The sequence below is a fragment of the Oryx dammah genome, unplaced genomic scaffold (genome assembly GCF_014754425.2).
Source record: "Oryx dammah isolate SB20612 unplaced genomic scaffold, SCBI_Odam_1.1 HiC_scaffold_11208, whole genome shotgun sequence".
In the NCBI taxonomy this organism is placed as follows: domain Eukaryota; kingdom Metazoa; phylum Chordata; class Mammalia; order Artiodactyla; family Bovidae; genus Oryx; species Oryx dammah.
Window position 1 is genome coordinate 31,049 of NW_024080601.1, and position 18,643 is coordinate 49,691.

Consider the following 18,643-nt stretch of genomic DNA (forward strand, 5'->3'; position numbering starts at 1 on the left):
AGAAGGTTTAGATGTTTAGATGGAGGTTTAGATGGATTGGAAGAGAGTGTTTGCTATGACCAGTGCATTTTCTCGGCAAAACTCTATTAATCTTTGCCCTGCTTCATTCCGTATTCCAAGGCCAAATTTGCCTGTTATTCCAGGTGTTTCTTGACATCCTACTTTTGCATTCCAGTCCCCTTTAATGAAAAGAACACCTTTTTTGGGTGTTAGTTCTAAAAGGTCTTGTAGGTCTTCATAGAACTGTTGAACTTCAGCCTCTTCAGCATTACTGGTTGGGGCATAGACTTGGATTACTGTGATATTGAATGGCTTGCCTTGGAAATGAACAGAGATCATTCTGTCATTTTTGAGATTGCATCCAAGTACTGCATTTCAGACTCTTTTGTTGACCATGATGGCTACTCCATTTCTTCTAAGGGATTCTTGCCTACAGTAGTAGATATAATGGTCATCTGAGTTTCTGCTTTATTGACTATGCCAAAGCCTTTGACTGTGTGGATCACAATAAACTGTGGAAAATTCTGAGAGAGATGGGAATACCAGACCATCTGACCTGCCTCTTGAGAAATCTGTATGCAGGTCAGGAAGCAACAGTTAGAACTGGACATGGAACAACAGAGTGGTTGATGATCACAGAACAGATGGTGATTGCAGCCATGAAATAAGACGGTTACTCCTTGGAAGAAAAGTTATGACCAACATAGATAGCATATTCAAAACAGAGACATTACTTTGCCAACAAAGGTCCGTCTAGTCAAGGCTATGGTTTTTGCAGTGATCATGTATGGATGTGAGAGTTGGACTATAAAGAAAGCTGAGCACCAAAGAATTGATGCTTTTGAACTGTGGTGTTGGAGAAGACTCTTGAGAGTCCCTTGGAGTGCAAGGAGATCCAACCAGTCCATTCTGAAGGAGATCAGCCCTGGGATTTCTTTGGAGGGAATGATGCTGAAGTTGAAATTCCAGTACTTTGGCCACCTCATGTGAAGTGTTGACTCATTGGAAAAGGTTCTGATGCTGGGAGGGATTGGGGGCAGGAGGAGAAGGGGACGACAGAGGATGAGATGGCTGGATGGCATCATGGACTTGATGGACGTGAGTCTGAGTGAACTCCGGGAGTTGGTGGGACAGGGAGGCCTGGCGTGCTGCAATTCATGGGGTCGCAAAGAGTCGGACACGACTGAGCGACTGAACTGAACGTGAAGCTGAATTTTAAAGGAATTTGACGAATAATTGAGTGGAAGGGCGTGTGAAACAGAATAGTATGTCTCAAGGCAGAAAGCCACAGACATCATGACGTTCTGAAGGCACTATAAGTAGAGTGGTTCTATTGGGTGTGGGGGGTACATCACAAAGAGTCTTTTATGCCGTGCTATGCAATTGTATTGTGAAGTTTTTTTCAGTGCTTTTTATTTATTTATCTTTTGTCAGAGTATAATTGCTTTACCACGATGTGTTAGTTTTTGCTGTACAACAAAGTGAATCAGCTATATGTAAACATATATCCCCTCCCTCTTGAGTCTCCCTCCTACCTCCCACCCCACCCCTGTAGGTCATCACAGAGCACTGAGCTGAGCTCCCTCCTGAATAGCAGCCTCCCACTATCTATTTTATCCGTAGTTGTGGTTAACCCATTTGGAGGGCAGGAATAGAGACACAGATGTAGAGAATGGATTTGTGGATACAGAAGGAGAAGGGGAGGGTGGGATGACTTGAGAGAGTAGATTTGTGAAGTTTTAATTGCTGGAATATTCTAACCTTACTGCAACGATTATAGGAAAGACTTTTCCAGCTGCATCAAACTGGCTTGTACAGCATGTCTGTTAGATACCATGTATGACCAGAGAGCTAATATAGGCTGTGAAGAGGCAGACCTGCATTTCTATCCTGTTTGGGCATTTACTTAGTTCCAACACTTACAGGCCAAGTTCCTTGGAGAAGTTTCCTTAACCTCACTGAACCTCAGTTCCTTCATCTCCAAAACTGGGATAAAAAGCCTTCCTGCCTCATAGAATTACTGTGAAGATGAAATGGGATAACACACACAAAGCTCTTAGCATAGTGCCTTAATAACTGCACACTAAATATTATTATTGATGGATATTGATATTAATGATAAATATACTATCTATATTGAGCAATTAATAAGTGCTTGCTAAATACTATCTATTATTATTTTTGAACTGTCTTTCCAAGATTCCTCAAGCACAGTCTTGGCACAGGCCACTCTGAGACATGAAATACATACGTTAATGGAAAGAATGTGTTATCTCTTGCCCCTCCAGAAGTAGGCATGGAGAAGCACATTACCAAAGAGATGCTACTGATGTAAGGTGGGCATTTTTTGAACAGTATCTGATTGGGTAAATGATGCAACTCTCTAGCTAGTAAAAGAGTAAGTCAGGCACCATTCAAGTCTCAGTACTACCAAAAGGCAAGATGTTCAGGCCAGCGGGGATCTTGCTAAAGCTTGGGATGTATATGACAAAACAAGCATTTATTCACATCTAATGACTGATGGTGAAGTTCCAATACTTTGGCCACCTGATGCAAAGAGCCAACTCATTGGAAAAGACCCTGATGCTGGGAAAAATTGAGGGCAGGAAGAGAAAGGGGAGACAGAGGATGAGATGGTTGGATGGCATCACTGACTCAGTAGACATGAGTTTGAGCATGCTCTGGGAAATAGTGAAAGACAGGCAAGTCTGGCATGCCGCAGTCCAGACACGACTTAGTGACTGAACAACAATGACTGTGTACATTGCAATTCACCTACTTTAAGAAACAGTTTGGGGAACTTGCCTGGTGATCCAGTGGTTAAGACTCCATGCTTCCAATGCAAGGGGCAGGTGTCAAGGAACCAGATGCCATGAGGTGCAGCCAAAAAAAAAAAAAAAAGAGCAGCAACAATTTGGGATCCCCACTGTGTGCTACCACCTCCACCTTCCAGACTCATAGGACCTGAGGGGAGCATGGCCACAGTCAGTGGAGAGAGTGGATTGAGCATAGGCTGCTGCTACCTGGAGCTGCCGTGGAAACAATACCATGATGGCTATTTATGTTCCCTGTTGCTCGCTGCAGAATCCCAGAGCTCTGCTCTCGCATTGAGTGAGTTCAACGCAGAACTAGATCAGGCTGGTTAAAGACTCAGTCTTTGAGAAAACAATTGGACTGATGCGAATGCAGTTTTGAAAAACAAAACAAAACTGTGGACTATATATACTGTGATAATCCACCCCATCAGTCTGTGGCTATTGAGCTGTGGAAGGTCTGTGCACCAGCAAAGCAGGCCCTGTTTCTGGGCCCCAGACTGACTTCACATAGCCCCAGTAAGGATGGAAAACCAGGCCCCCACACTGGTCACTGAGAGGGAAAAGTGGATGGGAGGCTGCTGTTAAAAGACATAATCTGATCAAAAATGGCTTCTAAAAATCATTGATGAAGAAGAAAACAATTGGATGACAAATTACATAACAATATGTAGAAACTGGAAAATTATGATGAAAACACACAGAGCTCTCTTCTTTATTTAACACTGGAAATACTGGGTATACAGAATCTTGGGGCAGATCACGCTGCAAATAACACTGGAAAAGCACAAGGTATTGTCATATGCTTAAGAGCAAAGTACTATCGGCCTTCTCAAAAGCTCAGCGGTAAAGAATCCCCCTGCCGATGCAGGTTTGATTCCTGGTCCAGGAGGATCCCACATGTCATGGAGCAATGAAGCCTATATGCACAACTATTGAGACTGTGCTGTAGAGCCCAGGAGCTGCTATTGCTGAGCCCTCGTGCCACAACCAGGGAAGCCTGTGCCCTAAGGCCCCATATTGGGGAACAAGAGGAACCACTGCAATGAGAAGCCCTTGCATCACACACAAAAAGAGCAGTGTGCTACCACAGTAGCCGAAGGGCGATGCTCCTTCCCTTGGATATTCATATTTTTGATAAATACAACGTGGTATCTCACAAGAGAACTTTCTACAGAAGAACCAACGATAGAAATGTGAGAGACATAATATATGTCATTACTAGCCAGGCACATTTGCACTTAAAGCATTCTGGGTCCTTCCACAAAAGCGAAAAAAAGCTTCCTGCCTTTTATCAGGATGCTTTGGAGGAGTATTTAAAGAAAATTCAATAGGTGGATTTTAACATATTCTACCCATCTTGGCATCAAAGGTGGCGCTAGTGGTAAAGAATCCGCCTGCCAATGCAGGAGATATAAGAGATGTGGATTTGATCCCTGGGTCGGGAAGATCCCCTGGAGAAGGAAATGGCAACCCACTCTGGTATTCTGGCCTGGAGAATCCCATGGACAGAGGAAACTGGCTACAGTCCATGGGGTTGCAAAGAGTCAGACACAACTGAAGGGACTTAGCACGTACCCAGCTTGACAACAGAAAAACACATTACTTTTATTATCACTGTGAATTTAGTCATAGAGAAAAAGATATTAAAATAAGTTTATGGTACTGGAAAAACAATTTTGGTTGAAAAAAACAAGACATGAAAAAGTGTTAACTACAAAGGAAAATTTTGATAGATTATGCTGAAATTATGAACTTCTATTCACCAGAAGATACTATTGAGAGAGTAAAAAGACAATCCACAGAGTGGGGTAAAATTTGCAACTCTTATATCTAACAAAGGGCTTGTAGCAAGAATATATTAAGAACTCTTTCAAGGGACTTCCCTGCTGGTCCAGTGTTTAAGAATCCACCTTGCAATGCAGGGGATGAGAGTTCAATCCCTGGTCAGGGAACTAAGATCCTACGTGCCGTGGTGCAACTAAGCCACAACTAGAGAGTTCATGCACCACGAGGAAAGATCCTGTGTGCCACAACTAAGACTTGATGCAGACAAAAAAAAAAAAAAAAACCCTCTTACAAATCAATAGGAAAGAAAGCAACCTACTAGGAAAATGGCAACGGATGCTTTGCAAGATATCAAAATGGGCAATAAATGTATAAAAAGGAGCTCAACTTCATTAGTCATCAGGAAAATGCAAATTAAAACCATAATGGAATAACACTACACTTCCATCAGAATGGCTCAAATGAAAAAGTATCAGCGAGTATGGGTAGCAACTGCAACTCTCATATGTGTCTTTTGGTGTGTAAATTGGTATAGTCACATTGAAAAACTGCTTGGCAGCATCTTCGGGAATCAGCACATTCCCTTTTCAATCTAGTGTGTGAGTGTGCTCAGTCACTCAGTTGTGTCAACTCTTTTCAACCCCATGGACTGTGGTGTAGCCCGCTAGGCTCCTCTGTCCGTGGAATTTTCCAGGCAAGAAAACTGGGCTGCATTGCCACTTCCTTCCCCAGAGGATCTTCTGGACCAGGACTGAAACTACATCTGCATCTCCTGCATCGGCAGGCGGATTCTTTACCACTGCCCCACCTGGGAAGCCATGGGTAGGGTAGGTATGGAAGAGGAAATTGTCCTCATGTCTACCAAAAGACAGCTATCATACATGTCACGTGTGCTCCCAGCAGTACGTTTTTAGTACTTTTCATAATAGCCCCCAACTGGAAAGTACTAGTAGTTGGGTAGAAGAATGGAAACATGGAAACGTATGGTAAATTCATGCAAGGAAACACTATACAGCAATATGAGTAATCTACAAGCACATGAGAAATATGAATAAATCTCATAAATGTAATGCTGAGCAAAAGAAGCCAGACTTAAAGGATACATAGGTATGATTCCACTCAAATAAAGTGTAAAACTAGCAAAAGTAATCAGTGTGGTCAGAAGTCAGAAATATCGTGGCAGAACATCCTTGGTGCTCCAGTGACTAAGCCTCCATGCTCCCAATGCAGGGAGCTCCGGATTCGATCCCTGGTCAGGGAACTAGATCTTGCATGACGCAACTAAGAGTTCAAATGCCCAAACTATTAAAAAAAAAAAAATCCTACATGCTGCAACTAAAGATCCGGCATGTCGCAAGGAAGATTAAAGATCCCACATGCCACCATTAAGACCCAGTGCAGCCAAATGAATAAATTAATAAATATTAAAAAAAGAAAAACCAATCTTCTATTAAAAGAATAATTAAAAAAAAGAGATACCTTTGGGAGGAAAATGACTAGGGACCAAGATGGGACATGCACGGGACTTTTGGAGTGCTGGAGATGTTCTATGTCTTAATCTAGACAGTGACCACCAGAGTTATAATATGCAGAAAATACTTTAATAAAAAGTTAGATACATATTTTTAAAAATCAAGAATCTTAAAAATGTATCTTTTGTCTTGGTAATTTCACCTCTAGTCAATATTTTATTGTTACAGATTACTCATATAACCTTATCTACTAGGAACTGTGCTGTTTCACATACATTAACCTACTTGCTTTTGTGAACCAAAATTTTCCATTCGATTTTATACATAATTTGTTATTGCTAACATATACATATAAAAGCTTTCTTTTTCTATTTATTATCAGGTCTTGACTGAAATTATTTTCATTCTAATCGTTTCGTTGGATAATTCTCAAATTTTCTAAGTAGACATCGTTATCATCTGCAAATAATAATTCTGTCTCTTCCTTTACAAAATGTGTCTTATTTCATCGATTAAACAGTCTTATTAAGGATAGTGGCATCCTTATCTTACTCTTGACTTTCAAGAACAAACTCTATTGCCTTTTGTTTCATATGTACATTCATTTTCTTGTTAAAGAAGTTCCATTCTATTTCTGTTTCATCAAGATGTCTAATTTAGAATAGCCATATCAACTTCCTTCTTAACTTCTAGAATATGGTCCTTCTCTTTCAAGCTATTTAATATAAACATTGCCTTTTTCTGTTGTTTAACTAGTTTTGCTTTCCTGTAATAAAATGTTTGGACAGGAGACATTCTTCTTCTGATATGCTTCTAGGAGTATTTTGCTGTGGTCCACGCCAGGGTTGGAAAAGAATTCCAGACATGAGGCAGAATCAAAGGAGAATAAAGTTTATTAGAGTGGGGGAGGGGAGAGTCGCTGTTGGCACAGTGGGCCGGCTTCCTGATAGTCTGGGAGAGCCGACACTGAACGTGGGTCCTTGGTCCATTTTTATAGTCCAGGTACAAGGAGTGAGATAGTATACTGGGTAGGGGAAGAGTAAAGCAAATACCTTCTCCCTATTTGGGGTAGGAGGGGAAACAGGTTATACTGCTCAGGAGAGCCTAAAGATTCTTCAGTAGTTAACAACCCGGGGAAGGGAAGGATGATAACGTTCTGCTTTTTTTTCTCTTCCTGTATTCCAAGATCCTCCTTGTTCATCTTGTTCTTTCGTCTTTGGGACACCACATATTTATTTTTATAGTTGGCCTGAGAATTATTTAGAATCTTCAAAATATATCTACATGTTTAGATTTTTTCCTCCTCAGTTTTTATATATTATGGTCAAAGAACCTATCCTATAAGAATTCTCCTTGAAAAAATAACTGCAAAATAAAATGTGTTGGAAACCTCTGAGTAAGAAAAAAACACCACAAAATAAAATGAGTTGGAAAACTTTGAGTAAGAAAAAAAAAGAATTTTACTTTTTGTAATGTTTACAGTTTTTCTCAATGTCCTATGGGCAGCTAATAACATATGAGATACAAAATTTTTATATATTTGTGTAGGATATAGGATTCTAAATCTATTATATTTAAATTATTAATGACATCATTCAAGATGTTCTTATTCTTATTTTTTTCTGCACTTGATACAATATTCTCAGAGAAATGTTAATATGTCTCACTATTTTGGCCTCCAAAATCACTGCAGATGGTGACTGCAGCCATGAAATTAAAAGATGCTTACTCCTTGGAAGAAAAGTTATGACCAACATAGATAGCATATTCAAAAGCAGAGATATTACTTTGCCAACTAAGGTCCGTCTAGTCAAGGCTATGGTTCTTCCAGTAGTCATGTATGGATGCGAGAGTTGGACTGTGAAGAAGGCTGAGCACTGAAGAATTGATGCATTTGAACTGTGGTGTTGGAGAAGGCTCTTGAGAGTCCCTTGGACTGCAAGGAGATCCAACCAGTCCATTCTGAAGGAGCTCAGCCCTGGGATTTCTTTGGAAGGAATGATGCTAAAGCTGAAACTCCAGTACTTTGGCCACCTCATGCCAAGAGTTGACTCATTGGAAAAGGCTCTGATGCTGGGAGGGATTGGGGGCAGGAGGAGAAGGGGACGATCGAGCATGAGATGGCTGGATGGCATCACGGACTCAATGGACGTGAGTCTGAGTGAACTCTGGAAGTTGGTGATGGACAGGGAGGCCTGGCATGCTGCGATTCATGGGGTCGCAAAGAGTCGGACACAACTGAGCAACTGAACTGAAATGATGATTATAATTTTTTCTTTTTCCTTATATTTCTTCTGATTTTTGCTTTAGGTATATTTGTTTCTTTGTTGTTAGGTGTCTAATGGTTTCTGATCTCTATCTTCTTTGTGAATTGTACCTTTTATCATTAAAAATATTTATCTTTGTTTCATTCAATTTTATGTGTGTCTTGAGTTCTTGTCACATGTTAATAAATGCCGTCCTTGCTCCCTTTTTGTCTGCATTCTTCTGGTACATCTCTGAACATTCTTTCAGACTTCATCTAAAATGTTTCTTAACAGCCTGGGTAGCTCAGCTGGTACAGCATCAGACTTTTAATCTGAGGGTTGAGGGTTCAAGTCCCTGTCTAGGCACCAAAAAATAAATAAGCAAAATAAAAGGTCTCTTAACAATAACATTTAGGCTTTTTGAGGGGGGCTCAATTTGAGAGCCTTTGTCCTTTAATGGGAGTATTTAAAGAATCTGCCTGCAATGCAGGAGACCCTGATTTGGTTTCTGGGTCAGGAAGATCCACTGGTGAAGGGATAGGCCACCAATTCCTGTATTCTTGGGCTTCCCTGGTGGCTCAGCTGGTAGAGAATCCGCCTGCAGTGTGGGAGACCTGGGTTTGATCCCTGGGTTGGGAAGATCCCCTGGAGAAGGGAACGGTTACCCACTCCAGTATTCTGCCCTGGAGAATGCCATGGACTGTATAGTTTCAAAGAGAGTTTCAAAGAGTCGGACACCACAAAGCCACTTTCACTTTAACCTATTTACATAGGTTTAGATAGTTTGGGCTTATTTCTATCCTTTTATTCTTTGGATTTTTGGTTAATTATATATTCATGTTACTTCTTCCTATCTCCTTATTTTTTCCAGAATGATCCAGCTTCTTTTTCTATAATGATGTAAAAGTCATGCATCTTGCTAGAGCTAAAAATTAATTTCAAGGCATCAACAGTAGCAATGAAAAGGTGAATACTAATGTTGGAAGACCGTAATGAAGTAGGCACTTTCACACATTATTGGTGGAAATGTACATTCTTATCCTACGCTTCTCAGTGTTTATAGTGAGGGGGTGGGGGAGGTAACCCTAATTACGTGGCTTAAACCAGGGCTAGCTCAGCCTCATCCAAGCTACCAAACTGACAGATCAAATTTCCAAATGAAAAGCAAGGTATTGATGGTGAGAAAGGATGAAAACACACTAGCTTGGCAACCAGTACCCTCTAAAACTTGTAGAGGGTACAACGTACAGTGTACAAATGTCATTGTAGCACTGTCTGTAACTGAGAAAACTTGGAAGCAACCTAGGTGTGCATCGTAGGTAACTGGTTAAATTATGAAACATGTACACTATTCTTCCAGGGAGATCAGAAGAATCTTGATTTGGGACTTCCCTGGTGATCCGGTGATTAGGACTGGATGCGCTCACTGCCGAGACCCCGGGTTCCATCCCTCATCAGGGAACTAAGATCCCGAAAGCTTCACGGCAAGGCAAGAAAAGAAAGAAAAATGAAAAAAAAAAATCTTGATTTGCACAGAGCTTTAGAAAATAGTGGGCTCTCCAGAGGCACAGATAGAAGAATGAGAGGATTCTCAAGCTGTAAAGTCATGGAAAATTTTGGGTATTGTGCAATAAATGTCAAGTCACAGGGGAATTAGAGATTATAAGGAAGTTCCAGTAACTTGGCAAGCAAAGAGAAAACTGACCAGAGGAGTCGATACTCAGAGAACATAAGTCGTAAGAGAGAGGGAGATGAGAGAGTAGTCAGGCCCTTGATTTTGGCTCATTCTGAAGTCTGGTTTTTCTTCTCATCTGGGTTGTTATGTATATCACTTCAGTAGACCTCCTTTCCCCTGAAATAACATGAGTCCCTATATGTCTTGCAAGCAAAAAGGCATGTCACGGAGATAAAATCAATGTATTTTGACTGTGAGGGCTTCTTATGACACATTTGTGTTTTAAAGTTAGGAGGTAAGCTTCCCTGGTGGGATCAGTGGTAAAGAATCCACCAACCAATGCAGGAGATGTGGATTCGATCCTTAATCTGGGAGGATTCCACACGTCGCAGGGCAGCTAAACCCATGCACCACAACTATTGAACTTGTGCTCTAGAACCTACTTGGCACAACAACTGAAGTCCGTGCCCCAGAGCCCGTGCTCTGCAGCAAGAAAAGCCACTGCAATGAGTAGCCCAAGCACCACCAAATAGAGCAGCCCCTGCTCTCTGCACCTACAGAAAGCCCCTGCAGCAGCAAAGACCCAGCACAGCCAAAAATAAACAAATAAAAATTTTAAGCAACTAGAAAAAAAAATGCTCAGGTAAGCCCTTACCCTTATCTACATCTCTGATCTCAGTCCACCCTACTAATCACTATATCCCTTCTGTATTCCTTTTATCCCTCACACACTTCTCTTACCAGCGTCTTCTTTTCCCCTATTTTTTAGTCTTCCTTCCATTTTCCCATTCTTGACTATTTTTATGATCTCAACTATTATCTTTGAGCAGATGATGCCCAGAGCTCTCTTCCACGCTCCCAGCCTGTATTTCCTTGGCCTTCCTAGACATTTTAACTCTGCTATCCTTCAATCTCCCCCAATGCAGCATGTCTCAGAGTTCATCATCTTTTTTCCAAAACTGGCACTTCACATTGTATTCAGTCAGTGGCCCCATCATTCCCTCGGGAAACCAGACCGGTGCACCTTTTTCTCTCCTCTTTCACTTGTCCCCATCCCCGCTTTCCCCAGTTAGCTGCTGAGTTTGGTCAGTTTATATTTGAAACATCACTGCATTTGACCCATATCCTTCTTCCCCACTGTCACTCCTTCTGCTCAGATCTGTTGAAAGTTCCCTCAGGGCTTTAGTTTTTCTGAAACTAAAGAAAAACTCCCATGTAAATATCCGGGCAATTAAAAAAAAAATCTGTGTGTAGGTTAGGACTGCAGAGAGACAGGACAAGGCCAATTATTGCAAGAAATGTATGTCTAGAGTTAGGAAAAGTTGTTAATAATTAGTTGGGGGTGGGATTTCCTGGTGGTCCTGTGCTTAAGACTCCGTGCTCCAATGCAAGGGGCCTGGGTTCAATCCCTGGTGGAGGAACTAGATCCTACATGTCACAACTAAAGATCCTGTATGCTGCAATGAAGATTGAAGATCCCACATGCCACAGCCAAGATGTGGTGCAGCCAAATAAATATTTATTTTTTAAATAAATATTTTAATAAAGAAAAATGTTAAACAAAAAGAATCAGGGGGTAAGCCTGAAAAGGGGTTGCTGCCCAGGTGCCTCAGTGGTTAAAGAATTCGCCTGCCTATGCAGGAAACTCGGGTTTGATCCCTGGGTCAGGAAGATCCCCTGGAGGAGGAAATGGCAACACACTCCAGTACAATTGCCTGGGAAATTCCATGGACAGAGGAGTCTGGCAGGCTACAGTCCATGGGGTTGCACAGAGTTGGACACGACTTAGTGACTAAACAATAACAAGCCTGAAAAAATAACTGGAACAGTTATATGACTAAGTAAGACAGTAGAGGGGATAAGGCTCAAAAAGAAGACAAACTGGACACAGAATATTTTTAGTGACCTCAAGGAACGCTGGCATGTTTAGTAGTGGGGAACTGGATAGCATACGTGAACTTTGGACATAACACTGGAGAAGCTGAAGGTAACAGGGTACCTTAGAGGTAGTGATGCTTCCATATAGTTCATATGGAATGGGCGTAAAGAGAGTCACGGAGCATAGCCAGTTTTGGCCATCTCTACTTCTGTAAATGTTGACAACCTATACAAAGCTTAAGTCTCATTGGTTTGGCTAGCCAACATGGGAGAAGAAAAATGAAGTCATCCTTCCTAGGTGAATCTGGGTCTGCCTTTTCTGAGCCCCACAGCACGTGAGAATGGTCAGTTGTTTACAGAGCTCTGAGTCAATAACCCCAGACCTAATCTACCTGCATACAACTTTCCCCATTCAATTCCTCCTACATATGTTAACAAACTGACCTGAGCAAATTTCAACTCTGGTCTCATTACTCTTCAGCTAAGACATTTCACTAGCTTCCCACAGACTTAAGAATAAAATCTCAATACAATCTTTAGCTTAGCTTTCAAGTAAGTATGATAGATATAAAAGCAATAGATTTTGGCATAGAAGACTTGGGTTCAAATACTGATTCTGACAACTATCTATGGGACTTTGGTCAAATTATTCTAATTCTTAGAGCCCGTTTCCTTGACTGTAAAACATGGATGATAATTTCACACAGCTGGTGTGAGAGATAAATAAGGTACCATTTATCCAGTACACAGAACCTTGATCAGGAATCTCCTCCTTTCATTATTTTATCACTCAGCTTCAACCTACTTGTTCTAAAGTAATTTTTGTCAGTCTTTCTCTTTATGCACTACTGTGCTGTGTGCTGTGCTAAGTCGCTTCAGTCGTGTCTGACTCTTTGCAGTCCTGTGGACTGTAGCCTGCCAGGTTCCTCTGTTCATGGGATTCTGCAGGCAAGAATACTGGAGCGGGTAGCCATTTCCTTCTCCAGGGGATCTTCCCAACCAAGGGATCAAACCTGCATCTCTTAGGTCTCCTGCACTGGCAGGCAGGTTCTTTATTATTTTGCTAAATTCTCCCAGTCTTACTGTCCCTCCCAGGTATCCTCTCTGGATGTCCCTCCCCTTTTACCTGCCACTCACAAAGAATCAGCAGGTAGGGCAGGCTGGGATCTCCTGGGTCTTTGAAGTTGAGTTCCAAGGAGATGTGCCCAGGGCTAGGAATACAGCAGTAAATACAGAACTTGCCTTTAAGGAACTTTCACACTTGTGGAGAACTCAAGACAAATGGACAGGCAATTACGATACTGAGATAAGTGCTCTGATGGAGAAAAATTTAGAGGGCTATGGTATCTTACCCAAATTTGAGAAGTCAGAGATTGACAGGGTGGTAAGATGTAAGTTTAGACCTTCAAGTAGGTGGTGGGAGTGGGAGGTGGGAAAGGCACTGAAGGAGAAGGGAATATGGTAGAAGTGAGATCATCATGGCACTTTTCTCCTTAGCTATCCCCATAAACCCTATGCTCAATATGCCATCTTCTTCCACACCTCTGTGCTTTGCCCATGCCCCTTCCCTGCCAACTCATGTTTTGGAAGCCAGCTCAAATCATTTCCTTTTGGAAAGACTTCCTCAGGCAAAATTAGTCATTCCTGCCTCTCTCCTCTACACTAATGACTCCACTTTATGAGCCAAAAATCTGGATACATTGTCTGACAGTGAATTCTTTTTCTGATAGATAAACTAATTTTATTAGATGCTATAGATATTGTGGCTCAGCTGGTAAAGAATCTGCCTGCAATACAAGCGACCTTGGTTCAATCCCTGGATTGGGAAGATTCCTTGGAGAAGAGAACAGCTTCAGTTCCCCCACTCCAGTATTCTGGTCTAGAGAATTCCATGGACTGAATAGTCCATGGGGTGGAAAAGAGTCTGACACGACTGAGCAATTTTCACTTTCAGAGATATGGAAGTTAAATCATATTTTATTTGTCTTTAATAAAAATAGAGAAAACAATCGGATATATAATACATATCATCTGTGTCATTGCTTTTGTTATTCATATAAGGGACAGTTAGGGAGTTTGGGATGGACATGTACACACTGTCAAAATTGATGGCAATGTAGTATATATACAAACTGAACAGTTTATAATGTTAAATAACCATTGATTTTAATTTTTGCTACTATTACTGCTAGGCTCTGAATATTTAATTGGACTCTGATGATTTTTTTAAAATTTTAATGATTGTCTATTACTTTTCTGATTGTCTGATATACTGGTCAGAGAGGGAATAATTGGAATATGTTTAGAATATCTCTCAACAATAATCTCTAAGTATTTTCATTAGTAAGTTTTATAGTCTCCTTATTTGGGTCCAGCTTCTTCATTTTGCGGCTCTTTTATGTAAATTACTTCTCTCTCCTGATATAGGTTGAGTATCACAGAAAGGGGAGTTATGGCACTTGCCTAGTCCTGAAACCCTACTTTGACCTCTTGCTCTCACCTTTAACTTGTTTTGAATTCTCCCCAAATTATTGATCCTGAAAAAAAAATTATTGATCCTGTGGGACAACTACCTGATTATGAACTTGATTATTCTGACAAGGGTTCTCAGATCTCCTCCCTAAGTAATTGGGTAATGTCTCTCCTAACCGGTGAAGTACTCAGGCATTTGTTAGAGAGGATGAAAATTTAGGTTTAAGCCATATAGAAATTAGTGTAAATATGCAATACTAGGATCTGAAACTGAGAGATCTAATTTCTACTTCCTTTGCTACAAGCTCTGTTCTATTAAATAGCATAACTGACCTTCTAAGAGGAATTTCTTGATGAATCCTGAAAAGTTAAAAAAAGTGAGAGACAATATTTATTTCATTTCCCAACATAAGGTGTGTATGCTGCTGCTTAGTCACTTCAGTCGTGTTCGACTCTGTGTGACCCTATGAACTGTAGCCCTCCAGGCTCCTCTGTCCATGGGATTCTCCAGGCAAGAGTACTGGAGTGGCTGGCCATGCCCTCCTCCAGGAGATCTATCCAACTCAGGGATAGAACCTGGGTCTCCTGCATTGCAGGCAGATTTTTTTTACCACTGAGCTACCAGGGAAGCTCATGAGCCATGTATACATAACTGCTAAATACCTGGAGAAGGGAAAGGCTACCCATTCCAGTATTCTGGCCTGGAGAATTACATGGACTGTATAGTCCGTGGGGTTGCAAAGAGTCGGACAGGACAGAGCAACTTTCACTTTAACAGGTACCTAAAGCCTAGATATAAGTGATCATGATTTTTAAGAGACTTTTATTTTTAACAGTTCATTTTCCTGATCTTACCATTTTTTCTAATTCTAAAATGCAATTTTATAATTAAAAAATTACCTACTGGCCAAATAATGCCTCACAACAGCACTGTTTTTATCTCCTTTTGCAGTGAGGGATTCAACTGTTCTCTGATAATACAGTGGTGAACAAAGACAGGGTCCTTGATTCAATAAATATCTATGTTCTCACTGATTAGCCTTCAAGCCCCTTAACCTCTCTGCTTCCAGATACCCACTATTTCCTGGATCTATAGCTCTCTTCCTTTCCCATTGCAGGAATTAAAACTCTCATTATCTTCCAACTCCAAAAAAAAAAAAGCCTCCCTCACTGGTTTCTTATCCATCCAACCACTCAACATGAGATTTCTAAAATGCAAATCTTCGGGCTGATTTTCAATTTCCTACTGTACTAAGTCCTGATTCTTGGACTTTCTATGTAAACCCCTGCAGAATTCCTCTCTGGGTATAAGACCTGTCATCTCTGGGTGTTCTTCAGTTTGCAACCAAAGTACAAGCAATGTCGTATCACTTGCAGTAAGTACAGAACCTACCCTGTTTGTGGCATTTTTGTCTGTGAGAAGGGGATTTGGGGGCAGTTACTGGGAGATTATTAACCACTAAACAAGAACCCACTCCAGAGCCAGGAAACAGGTCGCCTCAAGCTTGCTCTGAAAGTACACATCTTTTCCCCAGTCGTAAGTAGTTCCCATTTTTGTAATCTTGTGATGCACTCTCTAGCTGAGCCATTCTGACTACCTAATTCCAACCCCTTTCTGCCCCACAGCATTTAACATCACAAGGGCCTGTGGTTTTAAGCCTCCATTTTTTTTTTTTTTTTTTGCTTCTGAAGTTCCCTGGGCCTGGGACGTCCTTTACCTCCCAGGAGGCCTGGCGACCTTTTATTCCGCGTCCACGGCTCGGGAGACTTTCCTTTCTCGCTCGCCCCCTCGGCCTCCCCACGTGAGGCTTCGATCCCCTGCTGCGCATATAGTTCTGTGATCGCGGGCCTGGCAACTGTGGAGGTGCATTAGCTACTGCTCCACCAGTCCCGGGAACCGCCTGAACTTGAACCATGGCCGATGCCCTAAACCATCCACCGCAGGCCGCAGGTCCTTCGGGTTCACTCTGGGATTGGAGGGATGGGAGTCAGTACTCCCGAGTCACCGGTGAGGCGCTGTAGCGGGTCACGTGACCCGCCGATTGTCACGCGGGCGCCGCCCACCTGACCAGGCTGTCACGTGGCCCGGCCGGCTGGGAGAGGGGAAGCAGACCGGCGGGCCATGGCAGGCTCCACGCTCAGGTTTTCGCTGCTGCTGGCGGCAGCGTTCGCTGGGCGGGCGACGGCCCTGTGGCCATGGCCCCAGTACATTCAGACCTCTGAGCTGCGGTACACCATCTTACCGCACAGCTTCCAATTCCAGTACCATCTCAGTTCGGCCGCCCAGGTGGGCTGCTCCGTCCTCGACGAGGCCTTCCAACGCTACCGTGACCTGCTCTTCGGTTCTGCGGCTTTCCGTTTTCCCCACCCCATAGGTGAGTCGGACCTGCCCAGGCTCGTTCCCGGGCTCCGAAAGGCCCTGCCTTGGGACAACTCCCCCAAACCTCCTGAAACGCCCTTCCTCTGCCTTTTGCCCAACCCCCTAGTCTGTCCCAATCCTCTAGCCTCCACTTCCACCTGCCTTTTTTCTCCAGCTGTCCTCTCAGCTTCCCCAAGGGTTGGTCCCTCACCTCCATTCACTTCTTCACTAAATTGACTGGCCAGAACTTTTCTGTAATCCTGCCCTCCTGCTTTATATTTCACCAATAATGTCTGCTTTAGGACTACAGTTCAATCAGAATAGGAAATTCCTAAAAATACTGTGCCAGTAGACATCTAAGGTGATCCCTCTGAGCATGTTCCAGTGTCCGGGTCCTAGTGAGGTTGTGATCAGAGCTGTGGAGAGGAGACCAGAACTAACACCCACCACTGGTAAGACTAGACATGAGAGATATACTGACCTGTGCAAAATTACATGAAACTATCTGACTGCTATTAGGGAAATGTTTAAACTGTGAGAGGAAAATCACTGATCACTTCCATAAGGAAACGAGTTTTAAGCAGCCACTTAAAGTGAGGTGGTGGATATAATTGGCCAGGACTGAAAGGAGGGTATTCCAGGAAGGAAGGAAGGCTTGAGCAGAGGCACAGAGGCTTACAGTAAAAATCACAGTGCTGGGCTGGTGTGTGTAATGAGGGTGGGGGACTGGGGACCAGTGAGGTTGAGGAGGGTGTGGAGTTGAAATGAAGAGTCAGGAGTGCTTTGGATATGGGCTTCATCTGAAATAGCACAGGCTGGCAATTTTTCTTTAAGGTGGTTACTGAAAACTGTGCTTGTGGGGTTTTATCCATTGCGAGATAATGAAAACTGTTTTGGACGAACATTACCAAAGAGGAGAAAAGAAACTTCCTTCTCTGATGTTCTTCCTGTGGAGTCTTCCCTTTGGAGCAAGTTTCCTGGAGAGGCTTTCAGATGACTTGAGCCATAAGCCATAATCCTATTTCTGCAAAAACAACTAAGAATCTATGGAGAACAATATCAACAAAGCCCAAACCATAGTATATTTCCCAATGGGATTGAAGAAATCAACATATGCAAGTTGTTGTTGAGTCTCTTAAGTTGTGTCCAACTCTTTTGCGACCCCATGGACTGTAGCCTGCCAGGCTTCTCTGTCCATGGGATTTCCCAGGCAGGAATATTGGAGTGGATTGCCTATTCCCTTCTCCAGGGGATCTTTGCCACCCAAGGATCAGACCCACGTCTTGTGCTTGGCAGGTGGATTCTTTATCACTGAGCCACCCGGAAAGCCCCATATGCAAGTTAAAACTTAGCTAGTTAAACTTCCAGTGTCCCTGTAGGCTAGCTACTCCGCTAGAGATCAAACTCATGCACCGTGCATTGGGAGCGCAGAGTCTTAACCATTGGACTGCTAGTGAAGTCCCCAGTGCTTTCTTAATGCAGCATGACTTCTGTTTTTGAGCCGCTCCTTGAATTCAGTGAAGTTCATACTTCCAGGTTTTCTAAAAAACAAGTCTGGTGTTGAGTTTCAACTCTATTCTGAACTTGCCTCCAAGGCTTAGCTGTAGTCCATTAATTGCTAAATGGTTTGTGGAAGTATTTAGTACTTGTAATTGACAGGTGTTTCTGCCAACTGGAGGGTATGTGTTACATGTTGTTAAACTTGTTAAACAGGATTATTTTAGGCTCTGGATACTTGAATGAACCTAGTTCTCTGTTTTGATCATTAAGCCACATCCTGTTTGCAAATCAAAGATCTGATTATTTGGGATAGCATCCAACTAATGTTGCTCCAAATACTTTTTGGGGTGCTTGATGGAGTTGATAAAGTCCAGGTAAAATGACTAAATCTGATTATGTCATTTGACTGCATTCTTCTTTGCTTTTCTTGAAATTAGTTG

General features: G+C 42.3%; 1 protein-coding gene, 1 non-coding gene and 1 pseudogene across 3 annotated transcripts in view; all 3 read left to right on the top strand.

Moving 5' to 3' along the window:
* The first annotated feature begins 2,975 nt into the window (after nt 1-2,975).
* Nucleotides 2,976-4,463, top strand: LOC120860841 (annotated as a pseudogene).
* A 4,149-nt stretch (nt 4,464-8,612) lies between these two features.
* Nucleotides 8,613-8,685, top strand: TRNAK-UUU. Its single transcript has one exon. It is a non-coding gene; the product is annotated as a tRNA-Lys (tRNA).
* A 7,731-nt stretch (nt 8,686-16,416) lies between these two features.
* LOC120860852 (beta-hexosaminidase subunit alpha) overlaps nt 16,417-18,643 on the top strand; it is a 31,629-nt gene continuing 29,402 nt past the window's right edge. Inside the window, exon 1 of one of the 2 annotated variants that reach the window (XM_040236559.1) lies at nt 16,417-16,719. In XM_040236559.1, coding sequence (XP_040092493.1) covers nt 16,467-16,719 — 253 coding nt within the window. In that variant the 5' untranslated portion in view covers nt 16,417-16,466. The remainder of the gene's footprint in view (nt 16,720-18,643) is intronic. The other variant, XM_040236560.1, reaches the window with a different exon arrangement.